This window comes from Ailuropoda melanoleuca, chromosome 15 (genome assembly GCF_002007445.2).
Source record: "Ailuropoda melanoleuca isolate Jingjing chromosome 15, ASM200744v2, whole genome shotgun sequence".
NCBI classification, from domain to species: Eukaryota; Metazoa; Chordata; class Mammalia; order Carnivora; family Ursidae; genus Ailuropoda; species Ailuropoda melanoleuca.
In genome coordinates, this window is record NC_048232.1 from 33,429,690 (window position 1) to 33,448,309 (window position 18,620).

General features: G+C 52.0%; 1 protein-coding gene across 1 annotated transcript; it reads left to right on the forward strand.

Moving 5' to 3' along the window:
- Window positions 1-288: 288 nt before the first annotated feature.
- Window positions 289-17,816, forward strand: ERBB3 (erb-b2 receptor tyrosine kinase 3). Its single transcript, XM_002915974.4, has 28 exons — window positions 289-617; window positions 3,991-4,142; window positions 4,665-4,851; window positions 5,522-5,647; window positions 6,304-6,369; window positions 6,542-6,660; window positions 6,766-6,907; window positions 7,264-7,377; window positions 7,470-7,590; window positions 9,095-9,168; window positions 9,340-9,430; window positions 9,681-9,886; window positions 10,106-10,238; window positions 10,636-10,726; window positions 10,937-11,091; window positions 11,497-11,550; window positions 11,908-12,049; window positions 12,660-12,779; window positions 12,912-13,010; window positions 13,200-13,385; window positions 13,538-13,693; window positions 13,930-14,005; window positions 14,191-14,337; window positions 14,883-14,980; window positions 15,072-15,260; window positions 15,423-15,494; window positions 15,698-15,992; window positions 16,174-17,816. Exons 1-28 carry the CDS (start codon window positions 536-538, stop codon window positions 16,698-16,700), a joined length of 4,020 nt encoding a protein of 1,339 aa, XP_002916020.1. The 5' UTR covers window positions 289-535; the 3' UTR covers window positions 16,701-17,816.
- The last annotated feature ends 804 nt before the right edge of the window (window positions 17,817-18,620 follow it).

The following is an 18,620-nucleotide window of genomic DNA, read 5'->3' on the forward strand; positions in this document are numbered from 1 at the left end:
AATCCCCCAAGTGACCCAACCGGCTAGGGAAGTTGAGTGATTTGGTTAATGGGCGAGGCCAACTTTCAGGGGGCCGGGCTTCGAAGCGCTCTCCCCACCCCCAGTACCTTTTCCCTTTGGAGGCATTTGGGGGCGTTTGGAATCCTGGCCTCCCCTTAGTCCAGCTCCCGTAGAAAAGTTGCGGTGAGACCCGTGCTCGCTGTGCGTGGCCCAAGCGGGCACGCACTGCGGCGTGGGGCGCGCTCGCCGCGGCCAGTCGGCGGCTCCAGCCAGCTCCACGCCAGCCTCGCGCCGGAGTGGGCGCGGCCGTGACTCACCCCCTCCCCCTGCGCTCCCTCCTTCGCCCTCTCACAGACATACACCCCTCCCCTGCCATCCCGCCCCGGACTCTGGCTCCGGCTCCGATTGCAGTTTGCAACGTCCTCTGCCGCCGCTCCCGAGTCGCTGGCGGCTCAGGTGGCTCCGCTTCGATGTCCTAGTCCAGGGGGCCCCCGGGCCGGATTCGGCGGGGCTGCCGTCACCCTCCGCGGGAGCCATGAGGGCGAAGGCGGCTCTGCAGGTGCTGGGCTTCCTTCTCAACCTGGCCCGGGGCTCCGAGGTGGGCAACTCCCAGGCAGGTAAGCGGCGCGGGAGCACCGGCCGTCTCGGGATCCGGGATCCCGAACCGAGAGCGCGGAATCCTGGAAGGCAGGGGCGGCTCCGCTGGGGCCACCTAGGCAGGGACCGTCAGGTTCGGGTTCTCGGCGCGGTCCGGGCGGGGTCGGGATGCCTGATCCCCCCCCCCCCCGCACACACAACCCTCCGCAGCGCGTCCCCGGCCTTCTAATTTGTCTCTCTCTTGGGGACTGATGCCGAGACAGATCACACTTCCGAGGGGCCCTATAGGGAGGGGAGCTGGGACCTCCGTTCTGTAAACGTGAGGAGATGATCGGAGGTGGAGGTCTTGGAGAAAGCGGGGGGGGGCTCTCAGTCTGTTCCCCAACCCCATCCCTCGGGTTTCAGCACCTCCAGTTTCGTTGTTTTGCCGACAGGGCGGAGCTATGGAAGGGTTGGAGGGGGTTGTTGTTTTCTGCGTTTGGAAAAACAAGATTGGCACCTCCTCTTCCGTGAGTGCCCTGGGAAGGGCTGAGAGTAACCAAAGGGCCAAGTACAGGTGACATCAGGGTGAGAGGCCACGCAGAGGCTGACCTACCTCTTTTCCTGAAAATAATAAAGCTGGCTGGTCCCTGACTTGACCAACCTCTCTTTGTCAAGACCCAGATCAATTCCATTAATATTTGTTGAGCATCTACTATGGACAAGGCTCTGGGCCAGGAGCTGTAGGGTCAAGGACTTCCAACCTGTGTTTCTCAGTTTGTCTTTTCCCTCCCCATCCTGAGACCCAACAGGGCATCTCTCCCACCTTCTGAGCTTCCTGTCCTGGAGGTCCTTCCTAAGCCCAGCTTCTCCCCCACCTACATTCTGTTTATTGTTGGACTATGTCTCTTGGAGTCTAGACAAGAGTCACATTGCTCATCTGTTCCTCCAACTCCCGTACCATCTGAGCCCACCCCCTAGGGGTGTCTCTGGGACCATGAACACCTGAGGGTGCTAGTGTTGCTTGACTTGGAGGAATCCTGTTGATCTCTTCCCCTCCCCCAGACCTCAGCTTGGGGTTTGGCACAGCCAGGGCCTCTTCCCCAGAGTGGGAGTGGGAGAAACACCTGTGCTTCCCCCACAGTTGCTGGGCCTAAATTTAGACCTGGGATCTTGAATGTGAAACTCCCAGCTGGTGGAGGGCGGGGGTCTGGGGACTGGAGTGGGAGGGACCAAATAGAATGACTGCATCAGGGTCCCATCCAGACCCTTGGAATCTTCAACCGGGAACCCAGGAGTCCCAGATCCTGGCCACCTTCCCTGAGGGAGACAGGAGGCAGGCATGGTTGGGTTTCTTTACCCTTTATCTGGATCCTGCAGCCTCTGGGCATCCGGCCCTGTCTCAGTCCTTCTATAGTCCCTTTGTCCTGGCTGTGATGGGGGTGGGGGATATTGGAGAGGAGGCCTCTGGTTGAGGACGGGCTGAAGATTCCTGGTCTGACCCACCCCACCGCTCTCTACCAAAGGAGTGCCCAGGCCCCTTCCTAGGCCCCTGGTGCCTGGGTACAGCAGGGATTTTTCCCTTCCCCCTGCCCTGCTCTCCAAGCTGCCCGTTCCTCCTTAGAGGTGGTTTTCATGTTTTTTTCCTGAGCAGGCCCTTTGCTCCCTGTTTGTGTAATATGGACTTTACCCTCAGGGTGGCAGAGAACTGGGACCTCTAACACTGTAGCCTTCCAGACACAGACACAGAGTCTGCACAAACACATAAAGGCAGGTGGGATGGATGGGGCCACCTGAACCATTTCCTTATAAGGAAACCCAAGGACAGAACCAGTATAGATTTCTGGGCTAGCGGGGGAGCTGGGTACATGCTTATCTGTGTGTGTGTGTGTGTGTGTGTGTGTGTGTGTGTGTGTGTGTGAGACACATGCATGTACACACACACACATCACATACATACTCCACTGCTCTGTGCAGAAATCTTGGCTCCTCCCTTATCTGGGGAGAAGGATTGGCACCTTAACTTGGAAGAGGGGGTGTCCTGCCAGGAAGGGGCTGTTCCCTAAATGACTAACCTTCCTAGTTTCTTTCATTTTAACCCAAGGACCCTAGAGTTCCCAGGCTCCTCTGGGAGCTCCCAGCCCGTTTACCCCTCTGCTGGGTCTAGCCCACCCCCTTCCTTCCCATTGTGGGGAGCAATAGGGAATGGGAGCCCTCAAAGGTCAAGTGGTCAGACTAGGGGTGTATCTAGGAGGAGGGGTTGGGGCCTCACTGACCTCCCTTCCTCCGTTCCCACTCCCGCCCTCCTGCTAAGCTGCCAGCGCCTCTGGGAAGGGTGGTTGGAACAGGTGGTATCTACCCCCCACCCTCCCCACAGTCTGTCAGTGAGCCAGAGCAAAGAGACGGGTCGGGCTTCAGGGGCCAAGATTTCCCATAGCCCTATATCCTCCATACCTACAAGGTCAAGTGAACCCCCAAGACTGGCATGCCTCATGAAGATTGCCATGTTGGAAAGCTTTTTAATGAATCTTTTGACAATGAAATGGGGTGGAAGGCTTAGAATGGGGGAATCCTCTACTGTTTCCCTCCAGGCTACTGTGTATTTGCTGGAAAGTGTGACTCCGAGGAGCTGGTGTGTGTTGGGATAGGGGAAGGGAAAGGGAAGCCAGAGTTTAGGAAGGGGGGGGGTGCGGGGTAGGCAACCAGCTCCTTATCTTTCAGCTTTAAAGACAAAGCTCACATTGACCCCCTCTCCCCACCAGAGCTCCCCCTCTCGTGAGGTCACTTGTCTGAGCCCAAGCCTTGAGGGTGGAGGGGGGCGGCGCTACTGAGGACAGGGTGTCTCGGGACAGGGTGGAGCAGCCCCTCCTCCTAGACAGAATTGCCGCATTGTGGGCTGAACTGTGGCCCTGGGCACTGCCCCCACCCTCTGCCCCCATCCCACCCTCAGTAGACACAATAGGGGCTGTGTGCTCGCCCCAAAGAGATATTTATTCCAGGACCTAGAGAGAGGCAGGATGGGGGTAGAGAAGTAAGTACCCTGGTCAGAGAGGGGGAAGGGAAGAGGAGGGTAACCAAGTTGTGGTCCTTTTCTAACCTCTCTAGGGAGGGAGAGAAAACCCTACATCCTCTTTGATTAACTCCTTAGTACCCAAAGTCATACCTGAAAGAGGCACAGAGGCGGCTGTGGTGGAAAACCTTTGCACCTGCCTGTTGGGAGAGATGGTGAGGGGATCCTCAGAGAGGATCTCAGTCCAACATAGACCTTTTTTCTCTAGGGATGACAGTTGGAGGAGGCTGCTTCTTGATCTTGTTGAATGTTCCTGTAGGAGGGCAACCGAGGGGATGGTTTTGGGGGACCAGGCTGAAAACTTGTGTCCGGTTGTCTGACATTCTTACCTCCACTTTGAGCAGTGTGTCCTGGGACTCTGAATGGGCTGAGTGTGACAGGTGATGCCGAGAACCAGTACCAGACCTTGTACAAGCTTTACGAGAAGTGCGAGGTGGTGATGGGGAACCTTGAGGTTGTGCTCACAGGACACAATGCGGACCTCTCCTTCCTGCAGGTTAGAATGCCTGACTCCCGACCTCAACCTCTCCCCGCTTAAGCCTCCCCACAGAAGCCTCCTTCCCTTCCTCAGGGCTACCCTCTGCTGGAGTCAGCATTCCTAAAACTGCAGTTCGGAAGACCCAAACCTGTGTGTTTATGGGGACGGTGGCTGGAATCTGGGACCTCTGGTCCGGTCGCTGTAGCCAGGGATGCACAGGGGCTGGCGATGAGAAGCGGGCAGGGGTGGGATAGTGTTTTGCACCAGAAGCCAATGGAGAGAGGCACCTAGGAAGATGAGGAGGGGGCCAAGGACCCTCCTGGCATGAGGAGCTCTGAGAGGGAAAGGGTAAGAGATTAGAATTCCTCAGTCACTTCTGCCACCTGTCTTCCTTGGCAGAAGGGACACAGCAGTGTGACAGCAGCTACTCCCTACTCCATGGTAGGAATTAGAATTAGAGGGGTTAGGGATTCCTTAATGAGGGGAATGAGGCTTTTTGCCCTGTTATCCCTCCCACTGACATGAGCTGTTCCATCACAGTGGATCCGAGAAGTGACCGGCTATGTCCTCGTGGCCATGAATGAGTTCTCTACGCTGCCACTGCCCAACCTCCGGGTGGTGCGGGGGACTCAGGTGTACGATGGGAAGTTTGCCATCTTTGTCATGTTGAACTATAACACCAACTCCAGCCATGCTCTGCGCCAGCTCCGTTTTACTCAGCTCACTGGTCAGTGCCTGACGCTTCCTTCTGGTCTTGCCCCTCAGCCAACCTGCAGACAGGTGCCTCCTCGATGATAACCCAAGACTGCTCACTAAGTGCCCCCTTCATGGGGCCACCACCTTGACCACTGTGCTAAAGGTCCACAACTCCCCAGGGGGAGGGTCCTCATCCCGCGGGGCTGGAGTTGGAGCTCGATCTCTTACCCACTCCTCTGTCTTTAAAGTACAGTGTACCTCGATGTCCCCCCTTCCCTGGGAATGGGAATCCTATCTCCTCCCCCTCACAATTCCCCACAAGCTGAGGGAATATGGGATTAAATACCACATGGCTACCTTTTACTTCTCCCTGTCCCAGTCAGTTGGAAAACACACAGGTAGGGCGGAGGAAGGAGGTGATTGAGTCAGGGATCTTCTCTCTTTCTTTCCTTTCCCCTCCCCCACTGGCTAAACCGGATCTGGACAGGTGTCTGAGGAGGCAGGAGTTTCTTTTGGCCTGGCTCCTCCTCTATCTTACAAGGCAAGCCTTCTCTGCAGTTTGGATTTAATTAGACATACTTGTCTGCCCCATTTCCCTTTCTCCTGAGTCTTGGGTGGCCTTTTGTGTTGGGGGGGGAAGGGATAGGGAAGAGGAGGTCTGCTGTAGCCCTTAACCCTGTCACTTCTCTTCCCTACCTCAGAGATTCTGTCCGGGGGCGTTTATATTGAGAAGAATGATAAACTTTGTCACATGGACACAATCGACTGGAGGGACATCGTGAGGGACCGAGATGCCGAGATAGTGGTGAAGGACAATGGCAGGAGCTGTGAGTGACCATGATCAAGACTGCTCCTCTACTCCCACCACACAGAGTGACCCCTTTCCCATCTTCATTATATCCCTAATCTGAACCCAGCTCTCCACCAAAAAAAACCATCTCAGGCCCTAGACCCAAGGAGCCTGCCAGGAGAGAGCAGGTCAGTCTCCTAGGATCCAAATTCCCGAAGCATTTTGTGGAGAAAAGGAACAAAAGGTCTCTATGTGCTAAGTGGGGAAGGCAGATCTCTGGACTCCACAGCCACATCCACATCTCTTTCCATTACAACATTCTCCCTTCTCCTTGGAACCTACCTCCCCCTGATCACAGTCTGCTGCTCCCTGTCCGCTCACACGCACATATGCCTACTGGGTTCAGTTTGCCAAGGAAGAACCAAGTTCCTGGGTTGGGACTGGGGCTGAGCTTGGCAATTGCCCCAGACCCTCCCGTTCAGCTGCCCTGTAGGCGGTGCGGAGGTGTGGCTCCGCCCCCTGTTGACAGGTTCACTTGAGCCCAGCCCTGCTCTGCAAGGGCAAGGAGGGACACTGCCCTGGCTCTTTGCTTCGTGGGACTGGGGTGCCTGTGTGCTGACATCATACCCTGTGGATTCAAGCAAGCCTTTCTTAGCCCTGACAGCCCTTTGTGTTGCTTTCCTTCCCAACGAGGTCCCCCGTGTCATGAGGCCTGCAAGGGGCGGTGCTGGGGTCCTAGACCAGAAGACTGCCAGACATGTGAGTTTACTCCCCTCCAAACACTTCAAGCTCATACACTTTCATATCCCTGCCCACCCCAACCTATGGCAGCACTGCGGGTAGGGACAACCCTAGAGGGTAAGAGGGGGAGCAATAGCCTCAGAAGACAGTCTTAAGAGACCCGACTGCCATGCTTTCTCTCTTTCTATAGTGACCAAGACCATCTGTGCCCCTCAGTGTAACGGTCACTGCTTTGGGCCCAACCCCAACCAGTGCTGCCATGATGAGTGTGCGGGAGGCTGCTCAGGCCCTCAGGACACAGACTGCTTTGTACGTGCCACCATGTGCCTGGGTTCCGAAATGGGGATGTGGGCTTTGGGGAGGAAGCAGGGATACGTACGTAACGTGAGTTTGATGACTCTCCTGTGCCCCTAGGCCTGTCGACTCTTCAATGACAGCGGGGCCTGTGTGCGCCAGTGTCCACAGCCCCTTGTTTACAACAAGCTCACGTTCCAGCTGGAACCCAATCCCCACACCAAGTATCAGTATGGTGGAGTTTGTGTAGCCAGCTGTCCCCGTAAGTGCCTATGAAGAGGGACAGTGGTAGTGGAACCAGGATTTTACACAAAATTTTCGGAGGTGGAAAGGATCAAGTTGGTGGTAAATAGAGGATGTAGGCTGTGGTCGTCTAACCACCTCCAGTGAATGACCCGTGTCCTGCTCCCCTATCAACTTCCCCGTGATTTTGGCAGTTGCTCCTAGTTCTGCAACAAAGAGCAAAGGGCCTTTCTCATCCGTAGGACAGTGCTCAAGGAACCTTGGGTGGTAAATTGGGACAAATCCAGCACAGAGCGGGAGGGAGCAAGGTTCAGTCGGCCGTTGGCAGTGTTTCTCTAATGGCAGTGTCTCTAATGGTGCCCTCCTCATTCCTAGATAACTTCGTGGTGGATCAAACGTCTTGCGTCCGGGCATGTCCTCCTGACAAGATGGAAGTAGATAAAAATGGACTCAAGATGTGTGAACCTTGTGGGGGGCTGTGCCCCAAAGGTGAGCAGGAGATGGTGAGGGGGTGTTGAAGAGACCTCCTTTCCCCAGAGACCAATCGGGCCTCACCCACTGAGCCTCTTTTGTGTTTACAGCCTGTGAGGGGACAGGCTCGGGGAGCCGCTTCCAGACTGTGGACTCCAGCAACATCGATGGATTTGTGAACTGCACCAAGATCCTGGGAAATCTGGACTTTCTTATCACTGGCCTCAATGGGTTAGAGATTCTGCTTTCCCTCTTTAATCCCCCACTCCATCCATACCCTCACAATTCATTGCATTTGGCTCAACCCTTCAAATGGGCAGCTGATTAGGAATATAAATCATAGAGGCGCCTGGGTGGCTCAGTCGGTTAAGTGTCAGACTCTTGATTTCAGCTCAGATCATGATCTCAGGGTTGTGAGATCGAGCCCCGTATCCTGCTTCGTGCTTGAGATTCTCTCCCTCCTCCCTTGCTCCTCTCCCTGCTTTCTCTTTCTCTCTCAACATAAATCACCCAGTCTGTCAATAAATAAATAAATATCCTTTTTTAAAAATTAAAAAAAAAGGAATATAAATCATAAAATTTTAGAGGTCACACAGTACCTGACCATCCCTAACTGTCTCCCACCCAGGGCTTGAATCCCCTCAGAGACATCCCTAAGCAATCTGATACCATCTAGCTGAGTGGCAGGGGACAAGGACATTGTGTCCTCCTACTTCTTTTTTTTTCTTTTTTTAAAGATTTTACTTACTCTATTTATTTATTTTTTAGAGAGAGAGCAGGAGGTGGGGGAGTGAGGGCAAGAGGGAGAGAGAGAATCCCAAGTAAGTTCCATGCCAGGCACACAGCCTCATATGGAGCCCGATCTCACGACCCTGAGATCATGACCTGAGCCGAAATCAAGAGTCCGATGCCTAATGGGCTGAGCCACCCAGGCCCCCTTAAGATTTCATCTTTATGTAATCTCTGCCCCCATGGGGCTTGAACTCATAACTCTGAGACTAAGTCACATGCTCCACCAACCGAGCCAGCCAGGTGCCCCTGCCTCAATCGATTTTTTTTAAGATTTTATATATATATATATATATATATACACACATATATATATATAATATATTTAAATATGTAATAATTATATATATATTTATATATATTATATATATAGGAGAGAGAGAGAGCACATGGGTGTGGAGGGAGAAGCAGATGGAGAGGGAGAAGGAGGTGAGCACAGAGCTGACCTGGGGCTCGATCCCACAACCCTGGGATCATGACCCCAGCTGAAACCAAGAGTTGGATGCTCAACCGATTGAGCCACCCACGTGCCCCCTGGATTAATTTTTTAATGAGAGTTGCATTTGTTTGTTAGTATTTTAGTGTTAAGAAGAGTCTTCCCTTCCCATTGATGGGTTGATTATACCTATTTCATTCAGTCCTTTATAATCTTTTATAGTCATTATTTTGGTGTTCAGTTTCTTTCATCTGGCCACTGGGGGCTTCTTCAAGCCAGAACCTGTGTTCTTCAGGCTTGTACCCTAATTCTCTGAGCACTTCCTTACTTTTTTGCATCAGCTGGTGTAAACTCATGTTCTGTTTCTCCCGCCCTAGCTATTTCTCCAAGAAAGCCCTCTTTCCTTTTAGTGGAGAATGATATTTAGAAACTAAGTTCTGAGGCGAGGCATGCTGCTTGTTACTGGCTTCTCCCTCTACCTGGTCGACCAGTTTTCACTATTCTCTCCAGAGACCCCTGGCACAAGATCCCTGCACTGGACCCCGAGAAGCTCAATGTCTTCCAGACAGTACGAGAGATCACAGGTGAGTGGGGGGAAAGGCTGCCCTTTCTGGAGGAAGAGGTGAACCACTGGCACAAATTGTTGTATAACTACTTACAAAATCATGTCCCAAGTGAGAGGGGAGGGACCGATAGAACCTGAGAAAGCAAGGGGAGAAGACTCCCTGCTCACATGCGTGTCTCCAACCCCTCAGGTTACCTAAACATCCAGTCTTGGCCTCCCCACATGCACAACTTCAGTGTCTTTTCCAACCTGACAACCATCGGGGGCAGAAGCCTGTACAAGTGAGTAGTAAGGAGTGTGGCGGTGGTAGCATGAACCCAGGCAATGAACCCTGTTTCTTAGGCCTCCTTGTCTCATACAGCACGCCCAGAGGGTCTGAGAGTTTGAAGGGGAAGGGGAAAAGGCATAAGGAGGGGGACTCGCTCTTATTGGTGACTGGCCCAGAGCAAATGTGTTGAATGAAAATAAATCCAGTCCATGGTCATTTTTCCCAGTATAGTCCCCCTTCTTACCCTGTCTCATTGTTCTCAGCCGGGGTTTCTCTTTGTTGATCATGAAGAACTTGAATATAACATCTTTGGGCCTCCGATCTTTGAGAGAAATTAGTGCTGGGCGTATCTACGTAAGTGCCAACAGGCAGCTCTGCTACCACCATTCTCTGAACTGGACCAGGCTGCTTCGGGGGCCTGCAGAAGAGAGACTAGACATCAAGCATAATCGGCCCCGCAGAGACTGCGGTGAGGGAACGGGCCCACAGGGTGGCGGGGAAAAGGAAGTCCGGGAGGCGAGGGTAGGTGTAAGGACTGTTCTGCCCTGGAAGCAGGAGTAGGGATGGAGGGTGGGGGGGCAGTGGCAGAGCCAAGGAGAGGGGCGTGTTAGGCTGGAAGCACTTATGAGGAAGAGTTCAGAAGAGGGCATGTGAGGAGACCCCTCCTAACTCACCCTTTCCCTTCCAGTGGCAGAGGGTAAAGTGTGTGATCCTCTGTGCTCCTCTGGGGGATGCTGGGGCCCAGGTCCTGGTCAGTGCCTGTCCTGCCGAAACTACAGCCGAGGAGGTATCTGCGTGACCCACTGCAACTTTCTGAATGGGTAATGCTGAGGGGCTAGAGAGTCAAGCAGGGCTGAGGGGATGGGGCCCTGGGATGGAGCAATTCAAGTGGCACCTGAAAAGCTTTAGTCAACTAACTTTCTTTTTTAAGATTTATTTATTTATTTTAGGGAGGGTTGGGGGAAGGGCAGCGGGAGAGGGAGAGAGAAGCCCAAGCAGACTTGAGCCTGACATGGGGCCTGATCTCGTGACTCTGAGATCACAACCTGACCTGAAACCAAGAGTTGGGACACTTAACCGACTACTCCACCGAGGCGCCCCTAGACAGCTTTCTGCATATGTCTTGGTGGGAATGAGTAAGGGGAAACTGTGGTTGGGGGATTGGGACATAAAGGTCAGAACTTAGAAGTGACCCCCTCCCTTTGCCCCCCACTGCAGGGAGCCTCGTGAGTTTGCCCATGAGGCTGAATGCTTCTCCTGCCACCCGGAGTGCCGACCCATGGAGGGTGCTGCCACATGCAATGGCTCGGTACAGTAGCAGCACCAGGGTCTCTAAGGGAGAGAGGGCAAGGGCAGCATGAGAAGGTCTTGGGAATGACATGGCCAAATCACAAGGCCAACACAGAGAGGCCAGATAATGCTGTGGATGGAGCAGCCTGAATGGCTGGGTGGCTCCTGGTTGGGAGGTATGAAATTGACCTTGGGATCCCATTTTTCCAACTTTCTCTCTTCTACCCAGGGCTCTGATGCTTGTGCTCAGTGTGCCCATTTTCGAGATGGGCCCCACTGTGTGAACAGCTGCCCCAGTGGAGTCCTCGGTGCCAAGGGCCCCATCTACAAGTACCCAGATGCTCAGAATGAATGTCGGCCCTGCCATGAGAATTGCACCCAGGGGTCAGTGATAGGATGATAAGGGGAGAGAGGGAGAAACAAAACTAGGGGGGAAAGAAGAGGATAAAGGGGAGCTGAAAGAAGAAAGGGACTGTGATTTGATTTAAGAATCACTCCAAGCTATATTAGGAAGAATTGGAGAAAGGGGATCTCTCAGTAACAGCTCAAAATTATACCACAGTTTTGAGAACCTGGGATAACCTCAGCTCAGGGGACTTTGATTCAAGAGAGGGACACAGGGACAGTTGGCAAGCTAGAGACAGGGGCCGTGTCTTATGATATGATTGAGCTCAAGGATGGGATACCATGTTAGGGTCTGAAACAGTGTTGTGTGTTGAGGCTGTTGGAATTGAGCTTCCTATGGGAGTCTCCCAAGCTCTCGTTTAAGGAGATGACTTTCTTTCCCAGGTGTAAGGGACCAGAGCTACAAGACTGTTTAGGTCAAACACTGGCACTGATCAGGTATGATGGACTTGGAGATTTAGGAAGCTGGGAATATTTGGGAGAGAGGCTAGGGAGGGGGGAGTTTATCTGCTGGGAAGAGAAGAGTCTCTATTCATTCTGACCTTCTATATACACCACTGTCACTGGACTTGGAGACACAAGAATCCAGGCTTCTGGCCTTCCCTTCCTAAAATTAACTTGTAGTATCCTCAGGAGGTCCAGACTTAGGTTAACCCTTTCAGTGCTCGAGGATATGTGTATACGTGAATGTTAATTTCTTGCCCCAGATCTGTACTATACCTGTAATATAGGCATAGATGACATTTGTAAGGGAGGTGTAGACCCAGGATAATGCTGGACTTCTCTTTCCCACAGCAAAACCCATCTGGCAGTGGGTTTAACAGTGGTAGTGGGATTGGCAGTGATTTTCCTGATCCTGGGAGGCACTTTTCTCTATTGGCGTGGGCGCCGGATTCAGAATAAGAGGGCTATGAGGCGGTACTTGGAACGGGGTGAGGTGAGTGCCTAGCTTGCTCTTGAAGGGTACCCTATACCGTCAGTTTTTAAGAGCCGCCTCCTTTCCCAGAGATTTGATTCCTTTCCTCAAGGAGGTAGTATGATCCATTAGAAAGAACTCTGGCCGGAGAAATGGGAGACATGCATTCCAGTCCTGATTTTGCCATTATTTGTCAACATGACTTTGAAGTACTTTCTTTCTCTGTGCCTCATTTTATGCACATACACGGAAGAAATAATAACATTCATCCTTAGAGGATGGCTGTAAGGGTGAAAGGGGTTGATGTGTGTGAAAGTGCTCTGGAAAGCGTAGAGAATTGTATAAAAGTATTCAAAGGGGTAGCATTACCAACTCTCCCCCCTTCCTCCCATCAAAGGGGAAACCCAACCCTCTTGATTCTTGATCTCATGAACACAAACAACGTCCTCAATCCTTAGGGTCTGTTACTCCCCAATATGCCTGCAATGCTTTTTAAGATTAAAGACTGTTCCTCTTCTTGCTCTCCACCCCTTTGGGCTTTGTTGCTCTGGGCAACAACCCATAGGGAGGGGGTTGGAGTGGGACATGGGAATGGACTTCCCTGAGTATTTTCTTCCCTTCTGCTCCTCAGAGCATAGAGCCTCTGGATCCCAGTGAGAAGGCTAACAAAGTCTTGGCCAGAATCTTCAAAGAAACAGAGCTGAGGAAGCTTAAAGTGCTTGGTTCAGGCGTCTTTGGAACCGTGCACAAAGTGAGTGGCCCACAGGAAGTCTGTGGAGGAGGAGGGAAAAGGATGATCTAGGGTGAAGGAGAGAAAGATTTTAGGGAAAGGGCTAACCTGGGGAGAATGACCTTAGGCTGACTCCTGCCCAAAACTTCCCAGGGAGTATGGATTCCTGAGGGTGAATCAATCAAGATTCCAGTCTGCATTAAAGTCATTGAGGACAAGAGTGGACGGCAAAGTTTCCAAGATGTGACCGATGTGAGTGAGAGAAGGGTATTGTGTATGCCACTGGGAGAGGGGTCACTATTAGATACGATGTCGTAGAAGCATGGTCCTGTGTTAGCAGATACTGTTAGCCATACTGATGTCCTTGAATGTTGGGGTCGCCCTGATCTGGGTATATGTGGACCTTTTTGATCCCTGGATAACCCCTCCTGTGTCTCGTAGCATATGCTGGCCATTGGCAGCCTAGACCATGCCCACATTGTACGGCTGCTGGGACTGTGCCCAGGGTCATCTCTGCAGCTCGTCACTCAGTACTTGCCTCTGGGTTCCCTGCTGGATCACGTGAGACAACACCGTGGAGCACTGGGGCCCCAGCTGCTCCTCAACTGGGGAGTACAGATTGCTAAGGTGAGAGGAACCTGGAAGAGTTCTATGACTGAACTGCCTGGCTGGTGGCTGGCAGGAGGTTGAAGTTCTGAGAGGTGCCTTCAGGGTTTGGGGTGATTGTGGATCTCAAGGATCAATTCCCCCAACCTTCAGAATACCTCCTTCCTCTGTAGGGGATGTACTACCTTGAGGAGCATGGTATGGTGCATAGGAACCTGGCGGCCCGAAATGTGCTACTGAAGTCACCCAGTCAGGTTCAGGTGGCAGATTTTGGGGTGGCTGACCTGCTTCCCCCCGATGATAAGCAACTACTACACAGTGAGGCCAAGGTGAGGTGACACGAAGGGCTGGGCAAGGAGGTGGGGATGGAGTGAAGCATGGGAATAGAGAGCAGTGAGCGGTCTCCTTCAGAGGCAAACAGATGCTGCACAGTAAGTTCAAGGAGATGCCAGAAGCTCAAGTTCAGAAAGCAACAGAGAAAAGAATGACTAAGAACTTGGGGTTTAGAAGTGCTGAGAAAATCTGTGGAAGTCAACTGATGACACTTTTGGCTTTAATTCCCCAGACTCCAATTAAGTGGATGGCCCTGGAGAGTATCCACTTTGGGAAATACACACACCAGAGTGACGTCTGGAGTTACGGTCAGTCCATTTGGATACCCTCCATCCCATCGCTGGCCCAAATTCCATAGTTGCCTTTTGAGAGACCCCTTCTTAGAATTTCTAAGCCCTCCAGATCCTTGTTGTAGATCGAATTCTGCTTTCCCTTCATTTTCACGCCCATGTCTACTATTTTGCCATCAACTAGTCATGTCATCCTATACCAGGAGTGACCGTTTGGGAACTGATGACCTTTGGGGCGGAGCCCTATGCTGGACTACGACTGGCTGAAGTACCAGACCTGCTAGAGAAGGGGGAGCGATTGGCGCAGCCCCAGATCTGTACCATTGATGTCTACATGGTCATGGTCAAGTGTGAGTTCCCTGTTGATCCCAGCCATTTATTTCCCTCCCTCCCTCCCTCCCTCCCTTCCTCTCTTCCTTTTTAGATTGATTTACTTACTTGAGAGAGAGAAAGAGAGTGCGAGTGGAGGGGGGACAGAGGGAGAGAAAGAGTCCCAAGCAGACTCTGCTGAGCAAGGAGTCTAATTCTTTTTTTTTTTTTTTTAAGATTTTATTTATTTATTTATTTGACTGAGAGGGAGACAGCCAGTGAGAGAGGGAACACAAGCAGGGGGAGTGGGAGAGGAAGAAGCAGGCTCCAAGCAGAGGAGCCTGATGCGGGACTCGATCCCGAAACGCTGGGATCACGCCCTGAGCTGAAGGCAGACGCTTAACGACTGAACCACTCAGGCACCCCAGGTGTCTGATTCTTGACTTGATCTCATGACCTGAGCCAAAACCAAGAATCGGGGCTTAACTGACTATACCACCCAGGCACCCCCCAGCCATTTTCTAACTGACTTCCCTCCCTCCTCCCCTCCCCTCTTACGGCTCTACTTCCTACATCTTACCCCCAGGTTGGATGATTGATGAGAACATTCGTCCAACCTTTAAAGAACTAGCCAATGAGTTCACCAGGATGGCCCGAGACCCACCACGGTATCTGGTCATAAAGGTGAGCAGTGATTAGGAGTTGTCAAGGAGATCTAGAGGCAAGGGGACTTGGCCGGAACTAGGATCCACCTTAACAATCGCCTGTCCCTCAGAGAGAGAGTGGGCCTGGAATCCCCCCTGGGGCAGAGCCCCCTGCTCTGACAAACAAGGACCTGGAGGAGGTGGAGCTGGAGCCAGAACTAGAGCTAGACCTGGACTTGGAGGCAGAGGAGGACGGTCTGGCGACCACACTAGGCTCTGCCCTCAGCCTGCCAGTTGGAACACTTAATCGGCCCCGTGGGGTAAGGCATTTCCCAGCATTTTAAGACTTTCTGCACCCTGAGCCCTCTACCTACCTGCACCCTCATGAACCCCACTGATGCCCAGATTAACTACTCAAAGGCCTCCATGGTGAGTAGATGTCTCCTTTAATCTCCACCTCTTCCTCACCTTTTTCATCCTAGAGCCAGAGCCTTTTAAGCCCATCATCTGGATATATGCCTATGAACCAGGGTAATCTTGGGGAGACTTGCCAGGTAAGGTCTGTCTCTTCAAGGGGCTGCTGAGAGGCTGGGTGGCAGCGTCTTAGGATCCACAGGGGCAGTGTGGGAGATGTTGGAGATCTTTGGGGTTTAATCAGTGCCCCACAAAAAAGAAGGCATTGAACAACCTAGTCTTCTAAACAAATATCTCTTTCCTCATCTCTGCATAAATCTCTGTGTATTACTTTCCTCCTTAGGAGTCTGCAGTTTGTGGGAGCGGTGAGCGGTGCCCTCGTCCAGCCTCTTTGCACCCAGTGCCACGGGGACGCCTGGCATCAGAGTCCTCAGAGGGCCATGTGACAGGCTCTGAGGCTGAGCTCCAGGAGAAGGTGTCAATGTGTAGGAGCCGGAGCCGGAGCCCACGGCCACGTGGAGACAGTGCCTACCATTCCCAGCGCCACAGCCTGCTCACTCCTGTCACCCCACTGTCCCCACCAGGGTTAGAGGAAGAGGATGTCAATGGATATGTCATGCCAGATGCACACCTCAAAGGTGCCTGACTCTTCCTAGAGCTTTCCTCAAATCCTTCTCTGATCCTTTCCCCAGGCTCCTCTTAATCCTTTCATCTTCTCTGATCTTATCCCTCCCTTTTCATTTTTTCCTAACTTCCCCCCACTCCCCACCACCTACCGCCATGTTCTCTACATACCTATCCTCTCTTCTCAATCCCCAGGTACTCCCTCCTCCCGGGAAGGCACCCTTTCTTCAGTGGGCCTCAGTTCTGTCCTGGGTACTGAAGAAGAAGATGAAGACGATGAGTATGAATACATGAACCGGAGGAGAAGGCGCAGTCCAACTCGTCCCCCTAGGCCCAGTTCTCTCGAAGAGCTGGGTTATGAGTACATGGATGTGGGATCAGACCTCAGTGCTTCCCTGGGCAGCACACAGAGTTGCCCACTCAACCCTGGGCCCCTCATGCCCGCTGCTGGCACAACCCCAGATGAGGACTATGAATATATGAATCGGCGACATGGCGGAGGAGCCCCTGGGGGAGATTACACAGCCATGGGCGCCTGCCCAGCAGCTGAGCAGGGGTATGAAGAGATGAGAGCTTTCCAGGGGCCTGGACACCATACCCCCCACGTCCATTGTGCCCGCCTCAAAACTCTCCGTAGTTTAGAAGCCACTGACTCTGCTTTTGATAACCCTGATTACTGGCATAGCAGGCTTTTCCCCAAGGCTAATGCTCAGAGAACATAACCCCTGCTCCCTGAAGTACTCAGGGCAGCGTTTCATGGCAGCTAGTGCCTCTAGGGGGTGCCCCTCTTCTCCTTAGTCTCTCCCTCCCAGGTCTCAGCCCTCTTTCCCCAGTCCTAGACAATTCCATTCGACCTTTGGAGGCTTTTAAACACTGCGACACAAAATTCTTGTGAGATGTAGCCAGCTGTGCACTTTCTTCTCTTTCCCAATCCCAGGAAAGGAGATTTTTCCTATTTTGTGTGCTTTCCTAATCCCATTCCTCCGCTTCCTCAGGGGGACTCCCTGGAGATATGAAGGATTACTCCTATGTCCTTTTCTCTCAGACTCTGACTTATTGAGATTAGGCTTTAAAGTGTGCTTTTGTTTCCCACCAGACTCCTAAGGAAGAGGAAAAGGGGGATAACCTGGCAAGGGAATGTAAAATTTTGGCTGATGACTCAACCCCCTGGAAAGAATGGAAAGCTTCAAATCTTGAGTGAAGAAAGAGGTTGGCATAGATATTAACGAGTACTATTAATTGAACATTTACGATACCAGCCATTATGCAAAATTTACCTACATTATCGCACCTAATCCTTACAACAATTCTGTGAGCTACGATTCCCATTTCATAAATAAGGAAACTGAGCCTTAAAGAGATTAAGCAAATTAAGCGATGGGTCCAGGATTTAGAATCTTCCAGTGCAGGTTTTCTCACTGTAAGGTATCAAGGCAAACTGATACAAGTCAGAGTCCTTGTAAGGGGCATTGTCTTCTTGTTTTTGCACTGAATTGAGTCTAACCCCAACAACCACAGCCTCCTCCTACACCCAGACTTCTCATCTCAGGAAAGGGGGTGTTCGGAAGGAAAAATAACTGGACATTTTTGTGTAAACCATAACCTGTATGTGCTGTAAATGATCACTTCTTACCCAAGGGACAGATTCACAAGAGTCCCAAGAGCCACTATAAGGGTCTGTTCTTACCCAGTAGTGGGAAACTTCCGGTTGGGATAGAAAGAGGACCCAGCTTCAGCCCTTTGACCCCTTGGATGGGAAACAAGATATCTTGTATCAGTGGAGATTTTTGTTTTGTTTTTATACACACCTGAATAAAAATGCTGGTTTTGCAACTTCCTGTCTGTCAAATGAAAAAAAACCTTTAGTGTGTAAGACAGATCACCCCTATGCTCCTCAGCAGTGGATAGCCACCACCGCATGCTGCTTTCTGGGTTTTTGTGTTTTTTTTTTTAAGATTTTATTTATTTATTTGACAGAGACAGAGACAGCCAGCGAGAGAGGGAACACAAGCAGGGGGAGTGGGAGAGGAAGAAGCAGGCTCATAGCAGAGGAGCCTGATGTGGGGCTCGATCCCATAACTCCGGGATCACGCCCTGAGCCGAAGGCAGACGCTTAACCGCTGTGCCACCCAGGCGCCCCTGCTTTCTGTTTTCTGACACTCCTATTCTGCACCTTGCAGCTTTCTCCAGCCCTACTTTTTTTTGTATTCCCAGAAGACAAGCATAGCACACAGTCCTTTTCATTGAAGGCTTTTTACTAGGAATCTCTACAGAACAACCAACTGGGAATAACAAAAACAAGAAAACCCACGTTTGGGAAAATAAGAAAAAAACCGTATAGGTGTGGTGCCTCATGAGGTGGCACGCTGAAACTCCCATGTTTCGGAACGCGTGCTCTTGAAAAAGTCTGTACGAACACTTTCCCTTAGGTGCCATCAAAGCCATTGTTGAAACAATAGTGCCATCTTCAGTGGGAGTCTGGCCTCTAGACTGGGAGGCTGTAAATGGATAATCCCTTCGGAGTCCAGCTGCCCAGTTAGCCCCCGCTCGTGGCACCCCTGGGTCTTCTTCCACGCCGCTCTTGCACGTCCCCGTGCTGCCAACATCGGAGGATGATTGGACCGGCTGGGCCGGTCCCGCCA

Bases quoted from the DNA above. Each gene is read 5' to 3' on its own strand.
- ERBB3 (XM_002915974.4), top strand. From the start codon at position 536: ATGAGGGCGAAGGCGGCTCTGCAGGTGCTGGGCTTCCTTCTCAACCTG. The intron at 6,908-7,263 runs GTAAGTGCCTAT...CCTCATTCCTAG, and splicing joins TTGTGTAGCCAGCTGTCCCC to ATAACTTCGTGGTGGATCAA. The intron at 11,092-11,496 runs GTCAGTGATAGG...TTTCTTTCCCAG, and splicing joins CATGAGAATTGCACCCAGGG to GTGTAAGGGACCAGAGCTAC.